This window comes from Malus domestica, chromosome 10 (assembly GCF_042453785.1).
Source record: "Malus domestica chromosome 10, GDT2T_hap1".
In the NCBI taxonomy this organism is placed as follows: domain Eukaryota; kingdom Viridiplantae; phylum Streptophyta; class Magnoliopsida; order Rosales; family Rosaceae; genus Malus; species Malus domestica.
In genome coordinates, this window is record NC_091670.1 from 36,950,883 (window position 1) to 36,975,393 (window position 24,511).

General features: G+C 39.1%; 2 protein-coding genes, 1 long non-coding RNA gene and 1 pseudogene across 3 annotated transcripts; 2 read left to right on the plus strand and 2 right to left on the minus strand.

Annotated features, from left to right (window-relative positions):
* Positions 1-3,633: 3,633 nt before the first annotated feature.
* LOC103435144 (LOB domain-containing protein 36-like) lies at positions 3,634-7,044 on the plus strand. Its single transcript, XM_029108973.2, has 3 exons — positions 3,634-3,830; positions 4,153-4,980; positions 6,624-7,044. Exon 2 carries the CDS (start codon positions 4,187-4,189, stop codon positions 4,928-4,930), a length of 744 nt encoding a protein of 247 aa, XP_028964806.1. The 5' UTR covers positions 3,634-3,830; positions 4,153-4,186; the 3' UTR covers positions 4,931-4,980; positions 6,624-7,044.
* Positions 7,045-7,530: 486 nt separating this feature from the next.
* LOC103452824 (phenylacetaldehyde synthase-like) lies at positions 7,531-11,549 on the minus strand (annotated as a pseudogene).
* Positions 11,550-15,267: 3,718 nt separating this feature from the next.
* On the minus strand, positions 15,268-18,977 carry LOC103452791 (uncharacterized). The gene is made up of 4 exons (XM_008392329.4): positions 18,227-18,977; positions 17,620-17,844; positions 16,556-16,936; positions 15,268-16,073 (listed from the first exon to the last, which is right to left on the minus strand). Exons 1-4 carry the CDS (start codon positions 18,806-18,808, stop codon positions 15,609-15,611), a joined length of 1,653 nt encoding a protein of 550 aa, XP_008390551.3. The 5' UTR covers positions 18,809-18,977; the 3' UTR covers positions 15,268-15,608.
* Positions 18,978-20,677: 1,700 nt separating this feature from the next.
* On the plus strand, positions 20,678-23,109 carry LOC139188401 (uncharacterized). Its single transcript, XR_011571810.1, has 5 exons — positions 20,678-20,877; positions 20,961-21,120; positions 21,226-21,294; positions 21,992-22,050; positions 22,912-23,109. It is a non-coding gene; the product is annotated as an uncharacterized lncRNA (long non-coding RNA).
* The last annotated feature ends 1,402 nt before the right edge of the window (positions 23,110-24,511 follow it).

Sequence of the window (24,511 nt, forward strand, 5' to 3'; positions counted from 1 at the left end):
TTGCATGACTTCAATCTCCTGATGCTTTGCTAATGTAGATGTGGATGCAATATGTCTTGGTGTTGACTTCGTTGATGTATCATGGCTTGGTCAAGTTGATACATGCGGCATAATCTTCATGGATTGTCATTGGGACTCAACGATGAATGAAAACACAGCAAGTACTTCAAATATGCTCAACAAGAACTCATAACCATGTCTCACTTGTGGCGTAGTGAAGTAAGGTGAGTCTTGGAACAATTCGAAGATTTCGCAACTAAGGTCATATCATGGACCTCCAAGATATTGCGATATCCCTAACGGTAAAGACATAACCATTTTGGGATTTTACCTTGTGCGGGTTTGATAAGTAACTTGCATCAGCATAACAAACAAGGCAAACATCATTTTGAGGATTAGGGGGGTTGGATCTGTTGAGATGCATTGGGATTTGCCCTCGTAGTACCTTCAAGGTACGTCTTTAATACCAATTCAGTGGTTGCGTGTAGGCGCGATGCTATATATTTACCAAGATCAACAGTGAAGAAGATGTCTTGTCTAAATACAATGAGCTAAGTACAATGGAGCCTGTTTGTACCATATTTAGGGCCTCCATATTTAGACCTCGTATAAATACTCGGGGGACTCAAATGTAATTATGTAATAAATGAAGGGGCAAATATGTAATAAGTGAGGAGCCCTTATTCTATAAAATGATTCCTCACTCTCCTCATTAAGAGAGGTCAAGGTTTAGGCCATGGGAAGAGAGAAAACATCTTAGAGAGGGCAAACACAGAAAATAAGCTAGAGAGCACATTGCCTCTAGCCTTCTTGTATATTCACCATTCAGAGTGAAACAATATCAACATCAGTGTGGACGTAGCCCAAACATTGGGGTGAACCATGATACATCTTGTGTTCTTTACTTTCTTGCAGATTCACGGTCGGATTTATGTTGTTCCAAGACCCCTCTGGTTTTGTTCATTAACAAATTCTGTTTTGGAAAAAAAAAATTTGGTGAATTTGTCTTACACCCAAATTTGAAAATGCTTCATCGCACTAAGATTTCTGCATTCCCCAGCCCCACCTTGGATCTGGATCCGTCCACAACCGTACACCGCAAAAAAAGAAAAGGCTGATGTTGTAGGTTTGCACAGAAGGAAAAAAAGGAAGGAAGAAGGAAGGAAAAAAAGGGGGGGGAAGAAGAAAAAAATGGTCGTTTTGGGGTTTTGGCCCACACGGGCAAAGGGAAAAAAATGGTCAAGCTAGTTTTTGGATCCACACAAGTTGTTAACCTGTTTGGAATTGTTTGTGACTGTTACTCAAGTGCTTGGATTTGTGATCATTAAAGTGATAGTTGTTTTTTAATTTTCGTCGTTTGTTGTTACAATTGAGATATGGAAATCTCGTCCGTTTAATGACGGGTTTTCTCCATACTCTCAACACTAGCCAGTTTGAACCAAAATCAGTTTGCCATCAAGAATCAAGAATCAGTTTGCCAATTTGCAATCAAGAATCAAGTTAAGTCAAGTCAAGAATCAAGTCAAGTCAAGTTTGCATGTCTGCTAGTCCGCATCAGCTTTTTTGCAAACCCATGTCGTATACCGTCATGAGTTTGATGGGGGGTATTGGAATATATTAGTATTTTAGGTATTATATTGTTTGGGTTTTCTTATAAGTTTAGTTTGGGCCTAACCTGTTAGCATTAGGGTTAGAGTTAGTTTATTATAAATAGAGTGCTTTGTTATCATTAGAGAACAAGTTATTCACAATGTAGGGTTTTGTAGCCGTTCTGGTATTCTTGTTTGTTTAATAATATTCCTATTATTTTTGTTAGTCTTGTTCGTTACGCACTTTGATATTCAACTATCTCTGTTGAGAGTTGTCCTCGTGTGAAGCCAAACGGTCACACGCGCTCAACGTCACCCTGTTGTGCTGTCCATGTGTATGCTTGAAAATTGGCCACACGTGGGAGGGGGCGTGTTGAGAGTTGTCCCACATCGGTGAAAGACAAAATTTGCTATGTGCTTATATGGTTTTAGACTACTTCCCATATTGCCAATTGACTTTATGATGGAACCTCAATTTCATCAAAATCCCTTTTTTCTGCTGGGTTCTTGCGATGAGAGCATAAACAAAAATTCAGAGACCCAAAGAAGATATGAAGATCCCAAGTCTCACCTTCGCCTTCCGCTACAAACGAAATTTGGGATATGGGTTATGTAACCCACTTTTGGATTCAAATAAAACGTTTCAGGATTAGGAAGAAAACCCATATAGGATTTCAAGACAACCCCAAGGCCACTCCATCAATTTGCCTTAATAGGAATTGGAAGGGGTTCATACCGTACCGAACCAGGATAGACGTAAATACATGCCTTTTAATTGATTTACCACAGCTGAACGATGGGTAGTCACTTTTCATGAAAATGAAACCCTAAAATTTTGTTCTAAACTTTCATAACAGCACTTTAGTTGATGCTCCATTATAGCTTATGTGTGAAAATATTGAATTAAATGATGCTCATTTATAGGGTAAACGCATCTATATATGCATCACAAGCCTTTAAATTTAAAGACAAGGGTTCCTTTAACAATAGAGTTGACGGTCTCATCATAATCAAACTTATGTTGTTGATCAGTGGCGGAACCAGGAATTTAAAACATGGGGTAAAAAAATAGCTTTAAAAATTCCATCATACTTTCATTTATAATTGTCCACGGTGTGTTCTCATATTTTAGAAACATAGAATCAGAACATTTTTATCAATAGAACCAAAAACATCTTTCTCAATGTACACAACCAAACTATCATTCAACCCATCTTATTAAGATGTGGATTCTTCATAATTTTCATCACCGAAAAAACTATTTCAACTGAAGCAGTTGCAACAGTTAAAATCAATGTTAATTTCACTAGCAAGTACACCAAGGGATATTGTCGGTCCCTCTTTGTCTCCGTCAACTTTTGTGCAAGGCTACTAATCCCTTTCAACGCAGAAAACTCATTATGCAAACGACGTAGCTTTGTTAAATTAGAAAGGTATTAATTTTTTTTAAGGGATAAGTTTAGAAAAGGATAAGTTTACAAGTAAAAGGTTATTGGGATAAGTTTACAAAGCAACGTGCTGCTGCAAAGCTGCTGTTGCAGGCTACTATACGGGTTCATAAAATTTTCAAAGGGATAACTTGACAAGGTTATTGGGGTCAAAGGATGCCAATGCCCCCGCGTTGGCTCCGCTAGTGTTGTTGATGACAACTTTTGGCAACAAGGCAAACTTCATAGCATTTATTGGTGCCAATGCCATTTTAATTGCGCTTGATACGGAATAGAGACTTGAAAACTCTCATCACGTCCCTAATCAAATTTCGTGAACAGAAAGAGGAATATGGAATGTCTTGTTAAGTTTATTATAATCAAGTTTCATATGGTTAATATGGTACGTACTATATATATGTATATACCTTATACATTATTTTGCCTAAGTATTTTCTATATTAACATGTGAACTCCCCATAAGAAATTTTTGGAATGCTACTAACAACACCCATTAACAAACATATATAACATATATATATATATACACACACACACACACACCATATATAAAGATTCTGCCAGTTATATTTCTTATCAGTAGCAGAGGCCCCGGAGGAGAAAAAATAACTAGTCTCTCGCCTCCCCTCTTCACTCTCTTAAACACTTCCCTCTTACTAATTCATCTCACTTCTTCTCATCGAAAGACAGAAAGACGAGGAGGCAACAAAGGGAATTCGAAATTGTGGAGATATCGCTTCGCCTATCTATATAAAAAATTCTTCCTCGCTGCTTTCTTGATTGTCTAGCTAGGGTTAGGGCTTTCTTTTTCTTTTCTTTTTTTTTTTTTTGTCAAAGGTTAGGGTTTTCTTTTTCCAATAGACTCAAAATTTAGCTATAGAACTCTAAAATTATTCTCATCGTGGGTTAAAGAATAAGGATCATAAATAAATGTATTAAATTTAGGGTTGATTAATTATGAACGAATTATTTTCCTTTTCTTAATCCCAAAGGGTGTATTCAATTAGGATTTTAAGGATTTTAATTCTTTTTATGAATATTTATCGTTCTCTGACCATTAATTTATGCAAATGAAATGATCACTGATTCTTGTTCTTGTTAATTCCTCTTTGCAGTTTGTTGTGATAAATCAAGTAAAACCTAAAAAAAATGTCGTCAAACACTCATTCACCGTGCGCTGCGTGCAAGTTTCAACGGCGAAAATGCACGCAAGAATGCGTGTTCGCCCCCTATTTCCCACCAGACCAACCTCAAAAATTCGCAAACGTTCACACGGTTTACGGTGCGAGCAACGTCGGCAAGATCCTGAACGAACTCAATGTTGCATACCGTGAAGATGCGGTGACGTCATTGGCCTATGAGGCAGAGGCTCGTCTTCGGGACCCGGTGTATGGTTGTGTTGGTTTCATCTCATTTCTCCAGAACAGGCTTAAGCAAGTCCAGACTGATCTCTACAATGCCAAGAAAGATCTGTATGCCTATGTTGGCCCTCAGGCATTGATGATCCCTCTGTTGGGGGCTACCACTGGCCCTCCGCCCCAGCAGGGCTGCAGGGGAGGCCAGCTTTTGATTCGCGACCAACATCAGCAGCAATTGTTCGAGGCTCATCAGCAAGAGCTTGTCAGGTTCAATATCAATGGGATGGACGCCGCAGCGAGTTTGGTTAATGGAAATGGGTTTAGTCAGATTCCCGCAGCTGCTGCTAGTACCGGTGTGGTGTCTGGTTCATTGGGTTTGGGTGGAGCTTTTGATAATAACCATTATAACCAGATCCAACAAGAAGCAGCTGCACATCACCAGAATTCCCTAGACCATCAGCTTCAGGCTCGGCTGATGCTCCAACCACACCCGGCCCAGGAATCACAGCAGAAATCAGAAGGCGAGGAGAGTTGAGATTCTCCATTGCATGCCTGCCTTCTTCAATAAACAATTGCCCATCCTTGGTATGTACTATGTACGTAGTACACTTTATTAATTCATCCATTGATCGATAGAGTAAAATTGTACTATAAATTATAAGAAAGTTGTTATTAGCTCTCCAAAATGATTATCCTGCACTTCAATTTATAAACATACGAATAAAATTTGTATAGAAAGAAGTGTGTGATTCTTTTTGAAGTGTCAATAACAGCTCCAACACCAAAATAAAAAAATTAAAATTCTGGTTATTTTTCCTGTTTGGTAGTTTTCTACTGTTTATATTTGCATTAAGTGATTGTGGTCTTAGGTTTAAGTTTGTGCCCATGAAAGTGCTTCAGAATTAGACGTATGCTTTTCTTAAACGGGCAAATGTTATATAATGCTTTGACGTGCAATTCGAATTAATGTTCCACGACTAAACTTGTAGCCATATCACCTTCTCAATTCTGTAAGATTTTTTTTGACGATAATTGGCATTATATATGGATTCTTACTGGCAAAATATATAATCGGTGCCCTATTATATGATACATATTCTTCCGTCAGTAACACATCATTTGCATGCCAAAGTGTGTGTGGGAACAAAACTGATTAGAAATATGGACTTCTTACTTTATTTTTCTAACAAAGGGTAGTTGAAGTACCAATTGTTTGGTATTTAATTTGAAACCAATTTATAGTTTTAGAAATGATGAATGAAAATATTGAAGCTAATACTCCTTGATTTCAAAAACAAAAAAATATAACCAAAAGGATACGAAACATGACCTAAACTTCGATCGTAGAGGGCTTCTTAGGATTCATAAACAATATTTGATCACCAGTGTACTCTTAGTAAGTTTGTTGCCCTTTATCATTTCTTCAAGGTCTACGTGTTTACGTATTTGCTGTGCAAAATCAGTTCTTTAAATTTCTTTTCGATTTCCCTTTTTGGAGAGAAGAGTGTCTTTCTTTGCTCATTGTGGTGAGAAAGTTTGTTTCTGTGCTTTGAATTTGTCCTGAATTTTAATAGAAGTTTGAATTTGCCTTAGTCACTTGAGTTGCAAGCTCTTAGCCCAGTTTTGTGCATGCTTTGTATTTGTAATTTATCCTTTTTATATTGGAAAGGCTCACACATAAACCACTCACAACCTAGAGCTCCAACTACACCATTGTACTCTATCAAATTTCTCACACGTTCATGATGAGTAACAATCTTTGGCTCTCAAGTTTCTCCTACATTCATTAATTTGGTGTTTTCTTAAACCTTTGCACCCTTTTGTGTTGGGTTCTCCTGGCACAATCACTTTCTCTTGACAGCAGCCGCCCCTTGACAGAGACACTCTCTCTTGCCCTTGATACGGGACCTTCTTGTGTGCTCTGGAGTACTCGGTACTACCAGTGTTTTAACCGTTAGATGTACTCATGTACTTCTGTGCTTTATCTTTTGTATATTGTAGTTTTCCTTCGGGTTTTATCTTATATAATTTTGTTGATGAATGCAAGACATCATGACAAAAACATAGAAGGATGCTATATGTATCGAAGGAAAATTTTGAATTTGCTACAACATAGAGGTTTAGAACTGTGGAATGTCTTTCAGTACATTGTATAACTACTCCCGTGATTTGTTAATTAAATGATTATTTCTTTACTTATTTCCTCTATTCCCCTCCATTCTTTGCAGTTTAATTTGTAAGTCCAGCACAGAGGTGAAGATACATACTGAAAGATAACTCCATTTATGAGACTCCACTAAGATGTGCAAGTGTAGCCAGACACTATAAGTTGGTGAGGGATTGGTTTCGAGCTTAAAGAAAAACTCTGATTGGTGATGTGATTGAATTGTAAAATTATGTTCTTGAGCAAAGACTTTCTTCCGATGTGCATTCTCCATTGGTTTTCTAGTTTATTACTTATGTTGTAGCAGTGGTTGGCTGGTTGGTTTTGACATTTTGCAACGACAATTGTTGTTATTGGTAATAAGCAGTAGTTAATCGTTGTAGTAGTTCTTAGATCCCACTTAATGTGACAGTCGTACTATGTGTTCTGGAGGTCCTATATATGTTTTTAACAAATAAGAGACTTTCATCATGTATTAAGATGAGTTGGGAACCACAATTTGAAAAAATTGTTACTGCATACCTTTACATTCATTGTGATTCTCGTTTAGTTATGTATGGAGTATCTAAACATCTTTTTATTTCTTGTATGCCAATTTTACATGTATTAATCAACTTTTTCAGAAACATTTAAAGCTCTGGACCCTAAACCACTACTAGAAATCTTGGCATAGGGCACCTTTTTTGAAGTGTGGATATGGCATGTTAGACATCTGTTAAAGGTGCCCACTGAGCATTAGGCACCAAGTGCGCACCGTACCATCAAGAGTTCCCTATAACATAGTTTCTAAAGATCATTAGGCAACAAAACCATCTTTGCGTAAGAAAGCCTTGCCCTATGCCAACATTTCTTGTAGTGAACCCTTAGCAAATAAACTTTCATGATAACAAGATTGGAAACTTTTCGGTTGGCACTTGTGATAACACCTATCATGTTACATTCCACTCAGCAATAAAATTTTCGATTGTCACTTTAAAAAAATTATTGTGCATCCCACTTTATTTATTTGTATAAGAAAAAGTACAACTCATCCCTGATATAAAGGGTTTAGTCGCTGTTGAATTTCTACTAATACAAAACACCCCTAGACATATCTAGCAATACATGCTGAGGATGGCATCTGCATGCTCTTGCACCACCTTCCAAGCTATGACTACGTGTTTTTCCTCCGTGAGAGTTGCACCAATTGCACAACGTAACACATACATACCTCCCACCACAGCATGAGTCATGTACACACGACCTGACCCATTGATGGCCTTCAGTAACCTGCAATTTACCTCGTTAATTACACCGTTTTCATCACTTGGAATTGGAGTATTGTTGCTAATTGCCGACGGTGAAACCCTGAAACAAACCAAAGAGAAATTCCTCGGGACAACAACTTCAAACCTTTTTTCCATCCCCACAAGCCCTTCAAAACGCTTGGCCATTTTTACATCACTTCTAAATTCTAATAAAGTTTCTAAGGTTTTCCACTCCATAGTTTCTAAGCACAAGCCATAGCTTCGTGGCCGGAAACCCTCGGGTTAAGGCTATCTGCCAGTCTTTGTTGTCCACCATTTGCTTTGAATCTGTGGCCTTGTTCCTCAACCCCTCAAGATTCACAGACATTGAGTTTGTCAATGCACTTGGATTCTTAACCCAAAGGCAGCAACAATTGAGAGTAGTGAAGAACCATTTATGCGCACTGAGACTGAACGAATTTGCACACTCAATTCCATCAATAAAATGACGAAACTCAGGGCAAATGCAAGCATTCCCGGCATATGCAGCGTCCACATGAACCCACATGCCATAATCTTTTGCAACATTGCATAGTGGCCCCAATGGATCAACGGCAGCGGTTGCGGTTGTTCCTACTGTGGCACATAAATAAAATGGAACCAACCCAGATTTCACGTCTGAACAAATCACCAATTGTAGCAATTCGGGTGAGAGTGCAAATGATGATGATCTTGTAGTCTCAATGGCCCAAAAAATTTTCGAGTGGATTCCAACAATTTGAGAAACTTTTTGGAGTGCACTATGTGTTTGATCTGATCCATACACAACCAAATTTCCTATATTCTCTTTACCGATTTGACTTAAGATTTGATCTCTTGCAGCTACCATGGTGCAAACTACGGACTCATGCGTACTCCCATGTAACACACTGTTGTGCCTTGGTCCGTTCATCAGTGCGGAAACGAGATTCAGATTACAACCTCACCAAAATCACACTCAGTTGAACAGAATAAAATACAAGAAATAAAGACACCGAGAAATTTACGAGGTTCGGCAAAAATCCTGCCTACGTCCCCGGAGAGATATTGCTCTTCACTATGAGAATAACAGTACAAGTACACATGAGTTAAATCAACATAACCCAATCCCAAATCCCTTGCACACCCACTCATAGAATTTTCCCAAGAGCCTCACTCTATCCCAAGAGTTCTTTCACTAGAATACTTTTCACTCTAGCTCTCTTGATTTTTCTCTCACCCATGCCCATGCTTTCCCATGGGAGAGCCGAATGCTCTCCCCCTTTAGATGCTCTCTGATGCCTTCTCAGGAGAGAGCCGAATGCTCTCTCTCTCCTTTCTCCACTTCGGCTCCTTGCAATTAAATGGACAGAAAAGTGAGTCAACTTCTCCTTTTTTTCATAGACACAATGATGATCCATCATGCTCCCTTTTCTCAAAACCCAAAACCACTTTCGGCATGCAAATGGGAAATGAATAAAAAATGCCAAAACAAAGGAATCCCATGAAACATCATCATTGTCTTCCACTATTAGCCAAAATGAGATATGGACATATTTGGCCACTATTCTGAAAGCATAACACACAAAGTCACTTAATTGTTAACAGCTCAAAATATGAGCCAATCACAACAATCTCCACCTTGGCGAATATACTGTGCAAAAAATCCTTGCACCCAGCATACACACACTAAATAAACCTCGTTGGTCCTGTTCCGATTCAGTCACTGCCAATGCATGTGCAGCTGCTGCAAGCTAAAAATCACAATTTAGCTTCAGACAGGATCTCGACACATCCTCGTCTCCTCCAATAGGTTTTCCTCCTCTTCATTGTCTGCAACCTGGAAACTCGTCAGCGCGCCCGTTTCCAGCAACAACCCATCGAGCCAGACAAAATTCCCACACTTCCTCCTACCTCAGGACCATCTGATCACCTGTGAATCCTATAGCTCCACCTGCTGCAAAACCCCTGCAACACTTGAGACTAAACATCACCAGGAGAAGTGTTGCTTTTGAGTACCTAGAGGACATACTCGAAGTCTTCCACCACAAACTTGCTACAACTCGGTCTAGCACCTGTAGCACTGTGGACCCTTGCCTCCGGAACCGGATCTGAACCTGCTGTCTCTCTCAGATCCTCTTTCCAATTTTCTTCCACGATTCCAACCTTTAATAACTTAAGCAGTCTTGTGCCCACCATTATCCATGGTCTCCTTTGTGTATCATTCCACACCAAAGAAGCTTGCACCTGCTCCAAACTTACTGTAACTTTCCATGCAGTAAAGTTTCACAAGGTTCTAAGACAAATCTGAAAGTGAGGTAAGAAGAAAGAGGCCTTTGTCTTCTTCCTCAACATCAACTTTCGTAGTTGATCTAAGCATCCCTGAACACGGCTTCCATTTCTTCAGGCTTCCATTACTCTCCATTACCAAGAGTAAAATCGCCTCTCCCTTTAAACTGCTCAACTGAAAATTCCATGGTGAACAACAAATCTGGACCTCCAACGAACCAAGCTTCCAACGATGCTCTGATACCAATTGTTGTGCCTTGGTCCGTTCATCAGTGCGGAAACGAGATTCAGATTACAACCTCACCAAAATCACACTCAGTTGAACAGAATAAAATACAAGAAATAAAGACACCGAGAAATTTACGAGGTTCGGCAAAAATCCTGCCTACGTCCCCGGAGAGATATTGCTCTTCACTATGAGAATAACAGTACAAGTACACATGAGTTAAATCAACATAACCCAATCCCAAATCCCTTGCACACCCACTCATAGAATTTTCCCAAGAGCCTCACTCTACCCCAAGAGTTCTTTCACTAGAATACTTTTCACTCTAGCTCTCTTGATTTTTCTCTCACCCATGCCCATGCTTTCACATGGGAGAGCCGAATGCTCTCCCCCTTTAGATGCTCTCTGATGCCTTCTCAGGAGAGAGCCGAATGCTCTCTCTCTCCTTTCTCCACTTCGGCTCCTTGCAATTAAATGGACAGAAAAGTGAGTCAACTTCTCCTTTTTTTCATAGACACAATGATGATCCATCATGCTCCCTTTTCTCAAAACCCAAAACCACTTTCGGCATGCAAATGGGAAATGAATAAAAATTGCCAAAACAAAGGAATCCCATGAAACATCATATTGTCTTCCACTATTAGCCAAAATGAGATATGGACATATTTGGCCACTATTCCGAAAGCATAACACACAAAGTCACTTAATTGTTAACAGCTCAAAATATGAGCCAATCACAACACACACCACCACCATTGTCAGAAAAAAGAAAAGACTTGGGAAGTTTGAGCATGTCTCCAGGCCAATCCATGACTACGGTTTCAAGCTCAGTTGCAGCTGGTGATGCCATCCAGTTGAACCCCACGACATTGAATCCCGTGGTGAGCATTTCGCCGAGGAATCCTGCCGTGCTGATAGTTGCAGGAAAGTAGGCAAAGTGGTTAGGGTTTTGCCAATGTGTTATGCCAGGAACAATATGGTCCTGAACATCTTGGAGGATGGCTTCTATGGGTTCAGGGTGATATGGGGCAGATTCTGGCAAACGTTTTCGAAGATAGCCCGGTTGGACTTGGCTTAGAATCGGGTGTTTTTCTATGTTTTGGTAATAATCTGCAATGAAGTCTATCATCATGTGTCCTTGTCTCCTGAACGCCACAAGGTCCAGAGGGTCTTTAGTCATGTGGTGGACAGAGTTGTTTTCAGGTGGATTGTCAATATTTAAGCTACCCATTTGGATATTGAGGACGTACTAAAACTTAATTACGAAAACACTACGTAGAAGACGAAATCAAAATGGCTTTTGAGTAGTACTTGAGTTCCAAGGTACGAGGATATATGTATTGGTTTGTTTATATAGATGTATTTTAGAATAAAATCCAATCACACAAATAATTTGGCGACATGTGCTCCACATCACTCAATATAATTATGTGTTCGCCTTATTTTGGCCTCACACGTGAGTAAAATCTTCAAGGACTTTCTGTTTTTATTTTTTGGAAGCAGGGATTCATTACCCAGGCAAAGATGCCAGAAATACAGAGAAAGCCCACAACAAGGCAAGCAAACAGGAAAGAAACAGAAACAGCGGACAGAAGAGGGAGTTACAAGGAAGACATAATAGCCAAGCTAGCATGTCGCCCCCTCCACTGCACCCAAAAAAACCTTACGGAGGACAGGGTAATCCATCACTATGGAGCACAAAAACCAGAGAAGATGGGGGTCTATTGACCCATGAAACATCGCACATCTCCACACACCGATGCGACGCCAGAGAGTCCGCCGTCATATTGGCTGATCTTGGAATCCAAGACCAGCGACAGTCCTGGAAAGACTCTCCTAACCTTTTAGCTTTCACTAATGAAGGAAAGGCTTCCCATCTGCCCATCCCAAGGACTTTCTTTTGTAATACTAAGACTTGCATGCATTGCAAGGCTTGAATGCTCTAACATTAACAAGGAAATAAAAATCTGGCCAAACTCAGGTACTTTGCCTATAGTAGAATTAATCAAAATTCATATCTTAGTACGTTGTTGTGTAGTACAATTCTCTCAAGGGCCAAATCAAGGCACATATAGTAGGTGGGCAATTGCTTCTGCCGAGAGTTTTGGACGTTTTGTTAATTTGTTTGGCTGGAGAATAATGATATGTCTTGTCCAACAAATAGTTTTAGGCTAAAAGACTGTTTATTACCTTCATGTTTTGTGGTTTTCAACATTTAATACATCAAGTTTTTTTCGTCTCAGATTCATACCTAAAGTGTAAATTTTGGGACAGTCTCATACATCCGTTAGTCAAACTATTAAATCTGACGTTAATTGTGACGTGGTGCCATGTCATCCACGTTTTTTTTTTCTTTTCTTCTTTCTTCTTCTTCCTTCTTCTGCAACTTTTTTTTTTCTTCCTTCTTCTCCTTCTTCCTTCCTCCTTCCTTCCCCTTCTTCTCCTTCTTCCTTCTTCTTCCTTCTTCTTCATTCTCCTTCTCCTTCTTCTTCTTCTTCCTCCGAATGTAGGGAAAAATTTTTTTTCATTTTTTTTCATTTTTTTCATTTTTTTCATTTTTTCTTTCTTCTTCTTCTTCTTCCTCCGACTACAACATTTTTTTTTTCTTTTCCTCCTTCTCCTTCTTCCTTCCTCCTTCTTCCTTCCCCTTCTTCTCCTTCTTCATTCTTCTTCTTCTTCTTCTTCTTCCTCCGAATCTGGGGAAGATGAAGGTTTTTTATTTTTTTTATTTATTTTTTTCTTCCTCCTTCTTCTCCTTCTTCTCACTCTTCCTTCCTCCTTCTTCTCCTTCTTCTCACTCTTCCTTCCTCCTTCTTCCTTCCCCTTCTTCTTCTTCCTCCGAATTTCTTACTCCGAATCTGGGGAAGATGAAGGTTTTTTTTCGTTTTTTTTTTCTTCTTTCTTCTTTCTTCTTCTTCCTCCTCCTTCCTCCAGCTGCAACTTTTTTTTTCTTCCTTCTTCTTCCTCCTTCCCCTTCTTCTTCTTCCTCCGAATTTCTTACTCCGAATCTGGGGAAGATGAAGGTTTTTTTTCGTTTTTTTTTTTTCTTCTTTCTTCTTTCTTCTTCTTCCTCCTCCTTCCTCCAGCTGCAACTTTTTTTTTCTTCCTTCTTCTTCCTCCTTCTTCTCCCTCTTCCTTCCTCTTCTTCTCCTTCTTCCTTCTTCCTTCTTCCTTCTTCTTCATCTTCCCCAGATTCAAGGAAGAAGAAGGAAGAAGGAAAAGGAGGAAGAAAAAAAAAAAAAAGAAGTTGCAGTCAGTGGAAGAAGAAGAAGAAGAAGAAAGAAGAAGGAGGAGGAAAAAGGAGGAAGAAGAAGAAAGAAGAAGAAAAAAAATAAGAACAAAACAAAACTTCCCCAGATTCGGAGGAAGAAGGAGAAGGAGAAGGAGAAGGAGAAGGAAGAAGAAGGAAGAAGGAAGAAGGAAGAAGGAGAAGAAGGGGACAGAAGAAGGAGGAAGGAAGAAGGAGGAGGAAGAAAAAAAAGTTGCAGAAGAAGGAAGAAGAAGAAAGAAGAAAAGAAAAAAAACGTGGATGACACGTGGCACCCAGTCATGGCGCCACATCACAATTAACGGCAGATTTAACAGTTTGACTAACGGATGTAGGAGACTGTCCCAAAATTTCCACTTTAGGTATGAATCTGAGACGAAAAAAACTTGATGTACTAAATGTTGAAAACCACAAAACATGAGGGTAGTAAACAGTCTTTTACGCATAGTTTTATTCCACTTATTTTTCAAATGTTAAGATAATTTTGTGAACCATTCACTTTTTATATGCTTAACAATATGGGTTTGTACCTAATTAGTAGGGCAATAAAATAAGGGTTGTGCTATACACACAATTATCTTTACTTCTCACACACCCTCTCAATTTTCGGCCCTCAAATAGAATGAATTGAAGAAGATTAATCACAAAAAACTAACAAATATGTATGAGAGAAAAAAAAAAGGTGTGGAACAGCATTATCCTAAAGTAGTTGATTATACGAGAAAATCGAGTCTAGCTCTAGGCCAACAGGACACTCTACCCGCCACGGGAAGGTAGCAAACACCAAATGATTTGAAATATGATAACTGGGTGGGCGATTGCTTCTGCCGGGAGTTTTGGACGTTTTGTTAATTTGTTCGGCTAGAGAATAATGATATGCCTTGTCCAATATGGTGTGCAAAATTCTCATCCATTAATCGGAGTGGTCTCGCAATAAAATCCCACACCGAACAAGAGTTTACAGTCGCCCTCGACTCTTGTATGGCAGCTTTGGTTGTTATTCTCCAGTTATTTTCGTCATGGTTATCATTATAAATGACTTTGGATTCCAAATTTCTACGTTCATAGTCGCGAAACTAGAAATTTAACCTCATGGGATCATGATAATAGAGAAGTTAAATACGTATCATAAGATAAATTTTGAAGGTTTAGAGACTCTGCATTTACAAAGTCTAAGACTGACTAATAAAAAATTATTATCCAAGACTATTCCCATTAGTTGATCCATAATTATGATTCTAATTGTACGTCACTTAGTACTACGGTCTGGTGATATTCGTTTTCACTTGTAATTGAAAGGTTTTAGGTTGGTATTCGTCTTCACTTGTAATTGAGAGGTCTTAGGATCGATTATTATTTCACCCGACACCACCAACTGATAAGTGAGATTCTTTTTAATTCTATAGTTTGATTCTTTAAGCATTTTCTTATGTAAGTAAAAGCCAAACAAGCAAAACAAGAAAGCAAGAAGTCATTCCATTTTGTCAACTTTTTATTTGCTCGGATCATCATCCCAGCAAAGCATGGCCAGAAATACTCAAATCATGTGGTTGACATGTTCGAAATAGTTTAAGGCATTACCAGTTTGATCCAGGCTTAATCCTACTAGCAGAGTATAATAAGCAATAAGAACAAAGTAAACGAGGGAAACATTTTTTGAGAATAAAAAAAACGAGGGAAATAATTTAACCACCACGGGATGTTTTAGTAGTTGGAGAGAATCTGAGTGAGTATTTCATACAGCTGGTCCTAGGTTCGATAGGCAATAATACAAAGTAAACCGGAAATTTTTTTTATTTCGGTATACTAGTTGATGCAAGTGCTTCCTATCAACCATACAACTCAATTTATAAGATCCAAATTTGATATTGCTTTGTACTAAATCCGATGTTATCTCCTTCAGCTCATCCCATCCACCAATCATGTTTGGGGTTAAGAAACAAAACCAGCTCTTCGTATGCGTCCGCAAGTAAGTCCAATGATTAAAGGAAGAGGCTTGAATCCCAGCAAATTAATAAGCAATTAGCTAGCTCTAAAGTCGAGGAATTGAAGCAGTTTCTGCACGAGAAGTTCGCGTGGTCCGAAAGGAGGCTTGCCCCTAACGATCCAATCCTTCTCAAGAATGCCCTTTTTAGCACTGCTTGCTGCCATCTGATCATGGAAAGCAGACACAATTTGGTAGATTGAGTTCCTCAGTACATCAGCAACAGCATATGCTTTTGAATGAAGCGGGCTGGCTCTCTTTTTACTCATGCTAGTATTGGCCATGCTTGAGTTTCTCAATTTAAAACCGGTTAACCCCATGAACTGATTAGCAGACAGCAAAGTGGTCTTCTTCCCCATGTATGTTTCAACAGCAAGAAGGCAAGAAATCAGCGTTGACATCACAGCAGCGTTACTACCAGTGATCTGGGCAACCCCGTATCTGTCCTCTTTGTGTGAGCATGCAGTTAGCGAGGCAGCTGTCCATGCACACCATGCATACAACTGCATTAAAAGAGTATATATTAGGTTTTTTAGTTGATGAGAAAAACAATTGAAAGTTATTCCAAATATTCAATAACATTCTCTTCACATGCATAACTGCAAGTTGCCGCCAATTAGCATACCGACTATCATTTGTGACGTACTGGCTCCTATAGATAACAAACTGTACCAATCTAAGAACAATTGCCCCTGGTCCAAACCCGTAGAACAATACTAAGATGCATTGTTAGAATTTCAGGTGGAGAAAATGGCATATTAATGTTATTCAATCCTCCAAAATTCAGCCCTTCATCCATCATATCAACAAGTAGTTCGTGAAGCTCAGCATTTACTCATGTAATGTTTTGCCACAAAACATGAGTAAGTTATTATTTATTACTCTCCATAGATGATGCTAGTTCACAGTTTGACTAAACGGAGTAGGAAGACATACACACGTGTAGGTTATATCCACAAGTAGAATCAAGAACCGATATGTTTACCTGGAAGTTATCCAAAGGCTCAGAGTATTTTGAGTCTAGTCGCTGGTCGGTTGGGGGCAGTAACTGACTGGATATTCGGGAGCCGTTTTCAACGGAACTTTCCAAGACTTCACCCATCTTGGATGCAAGCTGCTCCAGAGGCCGCAAGCATACAGATATAACTCTTCTGTAAGTTTCACCAGTTTCCTCAAAAAATGCAGCTCTTCTCCAAGCATCCACATTATTCTCGCAAACCATACAGAGATCAAGATAGGCAAGATACTGAAGAAGAGAACTAGGACTGCTCTCCTCCAGAGCTGCAAGGAGAATCTCACTTGGATTTGTTTCTGCTGCCGCTGATCCTTTAGGTGGTGCAAATACGAATCTCTTTGTATGAAGCACCTGCATTACAACACAATTTCAAACACATATAGATTCAAATCAGAAGACAGCCATGGTTAACTATAAAAGGAAAGGGGCAAACAAATAGCACCAAGTATTCAGATTCTTTAACAAGAGATCAAGCTGTGTGATTTATAAAGAGTATGCCATATAGCATGGTATATGACCAAGACGTAGGTTTTCTAGTGTCATTAAGTAGTAAAGTTCACATCCGAAAAAAGAGAAGTTATCTAATTCGTATTAAAATCCCATCAAAAGCTACTAAGAAGAAACACTGATATGCATGTCCATGGAGTGATGTCTGAATGTTCAATACTAACACCAGACCCACAAGGTTCCTAATGCAATCATATAAGATGGGCCAAATTAAAGTAGCACAAAATTGCAAGAAATATTCTTCATCAATTGAACAGGTCAATGCTGCATGAAGCTCTATATTCCAGTCACGACTTCTGTTACTTTTAAGTTATATTCATTCTTATAACTGTAGGGGGAGAGGATCCAATGAAGAGCAAGCATTTGAAGGGGTTAATAAAACAAGCAAGAATGTTCCACAAACTTCTATATTCAAATAATCATAAACACAAGTCATAAAAACAATAGCTAATTCAATGCTGCTTTCAAGTACCTGCAGTAGTATTAATGAAAATTAACAAACATGTTGATATGTTTGAAGAACCAACCCGATGTAAATGGTGACTTAGTTCCCAGCATAGTAACACTAAGAAACTCCCAGTGTAGAGTCTGATCTGCTCAGCAATAAACTTTCCAGTTGTAGCCTGGTTCTGATTGTGGTGTGGCAGAAACACCAGCAGAGCAGCTGAAAAAAGGTACGCCACAAAGGAAAGCTTCAAGGATCGTGTGATAGCCGAAGGAAGCCCCATTTTGAAGCTGAAAAAAGGAGGACGCTGTTGACATAAACAAGTAGTGTAAGAGTCATGACTTGTGTGAGTAGAAAGCAAAACACAACATGAGAAAATCAAAGCAAGGCTAAGAATTTCTTATGACAGAAAACTTAGTAAATGAGTGCAAACAGCAATCTCAAATCTCAACCAGTAAATTAAACATGCTTCCACACGCAATGTATTGCAAGCCAGCAAAAAAGAAGTAGAGAGAATTGGGCCAGGACTTGGTGATCTGATCTCCAAGACTGAAAAATCATATCACATAAACTGCATATTTTTGTCATATTTTTGTACTCAGCTATACATTTCTCTTAACACACCTCATGTAACATCACATTACACAGAGAAAGATTCAAACTTTGTATAAAAGTAGCCAAAAACTGACCTGAATAATGGGAAACTCCAAGACCCACCTGCGATTATACACATAATACAGCCCATAAAGCAACCCCATCACTAAACCCCTAAACCCCACTCTCCCAATCGCCGAAAGCCCATCGCCAAACCCCCCACACACCGAAGCCACCGCAACAAAACCTGACACCGCCGCGGCGCCCAAAAACATCAGCAAACCCACCGAAAGCTTAGCCCGGGCCCGGGAATCCGGGGTCTCTGACGAATCAGGGACGCCCGGAATGGAAAGGAATCGAACGAGCCCAAGAACGAGCTGGAGAAGAGAAGCAGGGCGGTGGGGGTGGGGCGAGGAGACGAGGGAGAGCGAGAACGAGAAGAGGACCTGGGAAAGGTGGAAGGTCAAAAACGTAAAAAGGGCGAATATCGATGGGGCGAACGGGAATGTGAGTGGGGGTTTGGTGGCCGAGGGAGAAGCGGAGGGGACGGCTGATGAGAGGGTTTTGAACAGGAAGAAGATGACGATGGAGGGGATGGACTGCCATACGAGGAACCCTAAGAAGCTGTTGTGGACCACCATCTCCGGCGGCATAGACGGTGAAGCTGGAGGCGGCATTGATTTGTTGGCTGAGGGTTTTAGGTGGGTTTTTGGAGGTTCAGACAAAGGGAGTCGATTTGAAATCTTTCATAGGAGGGACTTGTGGTGGCATTTTGAGGTTTTTGGTCCTAAGGCCATCTCCAACCGATGGCTGGTCAGAAGGCTCGTTTTAGCCCTCTGGCCCTCCAAGATTCTCCAAGATATTAATATTTTAATGAACAGTACAGGGCCATATTTGCCTCCGTCTCCAACCGAGGGCCAGAGGGCCAGATGGCTCGTTTTAGCCCTGTAAAAAAAAACCGTCTCCAACCGAGGGCCATAGGGCCAAACATAATTTATTATTTAAAAACTACAACTTAATTTTATTTAAAAATCATGTTGGTTAGTGTTGTATAATTTTTATGTCGGTTAATGTTATTTAATGTTGTTTCATATTGTTTAATGTTGTTTCATGTTACTTAATTTAATTTAACGTTGTATAATGGCTTAGGAAGTTATAGGAAAAAAATAGAATTTAAAAAAAATATGAAACAAATTTTGTGAAATAGAAGTTATAGGAAAAAATGGAATTTAAAAAAAAAATATGAAACAAATTTTGTAAAATAGAAGTTATATGAAAAAAATATGAACCAAATTTTGTAAAATATAAGTTATAGGAAAAAAATAGAATTAAAAAAAATTGAAACAAATTTTGTAAAATAGAAGTTATAGGAAGTTATAGAAAAAAAAAGAAAAAAAAAGGTTTAAATTCATAAAAAAAAAAAAGGATTTACAACGGCTAGTGGCGCTAGCCGTTGGAAGTTTGAATTCAAAATGTTATTTCTGTCGGTTGTAACCGACAGAAATAAGAAACATTAAAAAAAAAAAATAGCCAGCCCGGGGCTGGCTGGCTGGCCGAAAGCAGCCAGCCCTCCAGCCCTCTCCGATCCCGTGGGGCCCTCCCAGATTCTCGAGCCCTCTGGCCTAGCCCTCAGTTGGAGACGGTTTTAGGGCTATTTTCGGCCCTCTGGCCCTCTGGACCCTTCGGTTGGAGATGGCCTAAGACCACCTCCTCTAAAGATGTGAAAAATAGCATATAGGCTTATAATGGTAACAAATAACATCCTATTTACTCCGTTAAATATTACATGAAAAAGAAGGATGTCAAAAATCCCAAATAAACTTATAACGATAACAAATGACGAATCACTTACTCTAAAAAAAATGACATAGAAAAGAAACCTAAGCTTACATTGATAAAGAGATGTCAATAGCATTTCATAGCCTTACCTTATATGCTAGCCTTCAAATTTAATTTTTGTTATTTCCATAGCATTTCATTTGCCTTACCTTATATGCTAACATATTTAAGCATTATTTTATTATTTTTAAACCAACAACAACCCAATTTCTATTATTTTTGTTTTAAAAAAAACATAAATGAAGCAATAAATTTTGACATAGCGGGTAAAAGGAACATATTGACAATATGTTAAATTGTCAAATCAGCCATCAAACTTAAATTTGATGTTTTGAATTTAACGTCTCCTTTGGAGATGTTCTAAGGCTCTAACTGAAAACTATAAACTGAGAAAGTACACGAATTTTGTGAGTCTTTCTTGTTTTTACTTTTATTTTGAAATTATATTTTTTTCCTTGGGTTTATTTATTTTTTAGGGTTTTGCCAACTGAGTTTATATTTGATTTACTGACAGAAATAAATTTTGTCTATACGTCCTGGTGCAGTTCCGATTTCTACCAATTTTTCTTCCTTCTAACAACTAACTTTAACTGTCACAGCCCGTCCCGGAATTTTAATTCCGAGGACATAAAAAGACGAAAATGCCCTTAAACGGGACTAAGGGGCGAAAATTTAACAATTTGGATTGAGTTGGACACGTGAGATCCCCACACCCCTCAATCCTCTCCCTATTTTCTGCATACTGTCTCTCTCTCTCCTCCCTCACGAATCTCTCTCTCTCTCTGTCACTCTTCTTCTCCGTTCGAACAAACCAACCACAAAACAACCTTAAACTTCCACCAACGACGGAGTTAAGACCACCATCGAACTCCTGGAGACTCCACGATCACGTAGACACCAATTTCAGGTAAGTTTTACTTCGGAAAACCTAGATTCTAAACTCCCCGTGAAAGTGCACTGTTCATGATCTTCGAATTGACTTTGTTTTAGGACAATCCAAGCTCATAGTGAGCTTTAGGATGTCCCAAGGAAGCTCGGAGTGCTTCGTTGGAAGTTTTTGGACGTAAGAACACGGAGATCGACAAGTTCAAAGTTTGGCCGGAGCTTTCGAGGCGTTTTCCGGCGAATCCCCGGCGAGTTAGGAGTCGAGGTAGGTATCAATCTCTTCGTCTCGTCAAGTACTATAACTTTCATTTTTGTTTCACTCAATTTCGTTGAGTATTGAAGAAGTTATACTCATTTGAAAAATACCCAGTTTCCGGCGACCTCCGAGGCTTTCGAGGCAGTTTCCGGCCAAACCACGGCTAACTAGGTGTTGTGCAAGGTACCATTCTCTTTGTCTCTTCAAGGGCTACAACTTTCGTTTTTGAATCACTTGATTTCGTTGAGAAATGACAAAGTTATGGCAATTTGAAAAACTGCTCAGAAAACGGCCGCCGGAAAAACCAGTCCGGCGACCCAAGGAAGAAGAAGGTGCTACAGTAAAAATAAAAAATAAAAATAAAATTATTTTAAAAATATGTCGACGTCCGTGACGTCGAGTAGATCACTGTGGTATATTCATATACCTAAATTGAACACCGTATGAGAAAGTTATTGAAGATTGTTGGTTAGGTGTTCAAATAACGTTTTATAGTTTTCACATTTAGGTGAAAATGTGAATTGATGATCCGACCGTTGGATCGTCACCAAACTTTGATACGTTGTAATACGTAATATTTGAGGATTATTGGAACTTACGGATTGGGAATCCGAATTACGGATCTTCCGGAATTGGAATTGTAAGTCCATAATATAAAATGTTAACCGTCACTTAGTTTTGGAAATTGACGGAGATCCGACCGTTGGATGGTAATGAAATTTTAGGATGTTGTCCTAGAGGTATAATGTGGACCTCTGGAAGTTATGGATTAAAATCTGAGTGGTGGATCTTCCGGATCAATCTACGTAGTGACGTATTTTATATAAGTTATATATTCTATCGATATGAATTCTGAGGTTGGAATTGATTATTGTTTTAGGCGCCGATCGTCATGACGCCTTGGCGTATTGTGCTAGGGAGTTGTAGGGCGAACTCCAGGTGAGTGGGCAGTTTTGTTTTCCGTATATATATATATATACTTGACGTTTCCCAGAAATTGAAAATGCATGAAATTATGCTTTAAATGAAAATGCATAGAATTGATATGAAAAGTATATAGAAATGTGAGTTGAAATGCCATGCATGAATTAATATATGATGCATATGTATGAATTGGTGCGGTGGACGCACAGGTAAGAATTGATTTATGATGCATATGTATGAAATGGTGCGGTGGACGCACAGGTGAGTATTTAATTACTGTTATGATGATGATGATATATATTGAGCTCAAATCCTGCACCATGGTTTAGTGCTTATAGTATTCACCGCATCGCACGCTCGCCTTGGATCCAAGTAGATGCTAGTCGTACAGTCCACGCGGAGTGGGTACGACAGACCAGTCGCGAGAGTGTTAGTGAGATTCCGACTGGTGGGTGACCTTAGATTATGTGCACAGATGATTTATGAGAAGCACTAGAGCGTAACTTGTGTGCAGAAGGCCGGACGGGTCACAGAGGTGACTCCGGTAGAGTGATAATGATAGATTTTGAGCTCTAGGTTCAACCGTACAGGGCTATTAGAGGGCCTCCGGTTGATTACTTTCTTGCACCTGATATGATTATTGTTGATGCATCCATACTTAACTGTTGAATTAGACATGGCATGGCATGATTGATAAAGAAAAAATGTTGAGTTAATGAATTAAAGTATTGAGAATATATATGTATATTTATATTTTACATTTCTGGGAAAATATACAGGTTTTACAGAGAGGGGTTACAACGTTTTGAAAAATGTTTGGATTTGGAAAAGAATTGTTTTACTGACCCACTCAATTTTGGTTTTGCGCCCCTCCAGGTTCAGGAATCACAAAGGTGTGGTGACTACGAGGAATACAGCGGGGTTCTGACAGATTGGACAAAATTAGGACTCACCTTCGGGTGTATCAACTTATAAATTGTATCTTAAAGCTTCCGTACTGTGCAAATGGTTACGTCACTCTCACGTGACGGCCAGCATGCCCTCCTTCGGGACGGGGTGTGTCAGTTGGTATCAGAGCATGGTTGCAATCTTGGACATTTTGAGAAGTTCTAGTGAATTCTGTCAGAACTACACCGCCTCGTAGCAAGCCACTTAGTTAGAGGAATTTAGTCTCCCTAATATAACGGTTTAGGGGAAACTATTATTATGGTGATTCAGTCTATTATAAAAAGGGACATTTTAAGATGGGTTATGAGTTGAATTTGAATCACTTAAGAGAAATGATGAACCTGAGGGAGCGAAGTAACGGTTTAACCATTTGGAAAAGATGTTTCGGATTATGCAAGTCAAAGGAATCTTCCTTCTGACAGGGGGTCGAGACGACTACCTGGTTTTGGGTATGAATTTGTATCCTGGTGGAAACAGGAGTATGATTTGTTGTCATCGGAGGAACAACCGATTTAAAATTGTTTAAGGAAAAGTTTATCCCTCTGGCATTTATTGATGGTAGTAAACAAGAGTTTACAAATATGAGACAAGGAAGGTGATGATCGAGGGATATTATAGAAAGTTTTCAGACTTGCCTCGTTCCATCCAGATATTGTTGTGAATTTGGTGGAGGTGTTATGTTGTTTTAGGCTGGGTGACAAAAGGAAGTGGTATTTTTGGGTGACCCCTATCCATGGTATTTCTTACCAGGAGTATATGAGATGTTGTTGAGCCTTGAAGACTCTGAGAATATGATCAGCGAGAGTAAAGATGAATAAGAAAAGAATGGGAATTAGATGAAAGAACGATAAAGTTAATGATTCGTCATATCAAGAATATCGAAAGACTCAGAGCTTCAAAAGAAGTGAAGCTAGAGTTAATTTTTCCAGTTGAGGTTTTAATGTCGCTGGTCAGAGTAAAAGTGATGGATATACTGGTAATCCCAGATATTTGAGACAAGGTGTCTCGAGTAAAGGAAATGTACTTTGTGCAGCAGGTACAAAAATTAACACTTTGGGAAGTGTGAAATTAATGAATGTGTTTATGTGAACAGAGGGGACACAGAATTGTGAATCGTCCCTATAATCAGTTGTACTCAATAATTTTCCATGATATCATAGTGTCGATTCAGCAGAGTTATGGATTTAGTAGTTTGGTCGGATTGACCGTGAGTACAGAGAGATTTGATGAGTTATATGTTCAGCCGTACAGACCATAAGAAGTGGATTCGATTGACACATGAGAAATTAGTGAGTTATAGGCTCGGCCGTACCGACCACGCGAAGTGGATCCGGCCGACGTATTATTAAGATAAGAGTTGAATCAACCGTATTGGTCATTCTAGTTGACTTCGGCTGATATATTTCTTATTATGTATGTTATTACCTAGAGAGTAGTAAATAAATGTAGTTGAGACGAGTGTATGTATTTTGCATTGAGTAACAAAATAGTAATGTTATATCTTTGAGAGTGGTTGCCTACTTATCGA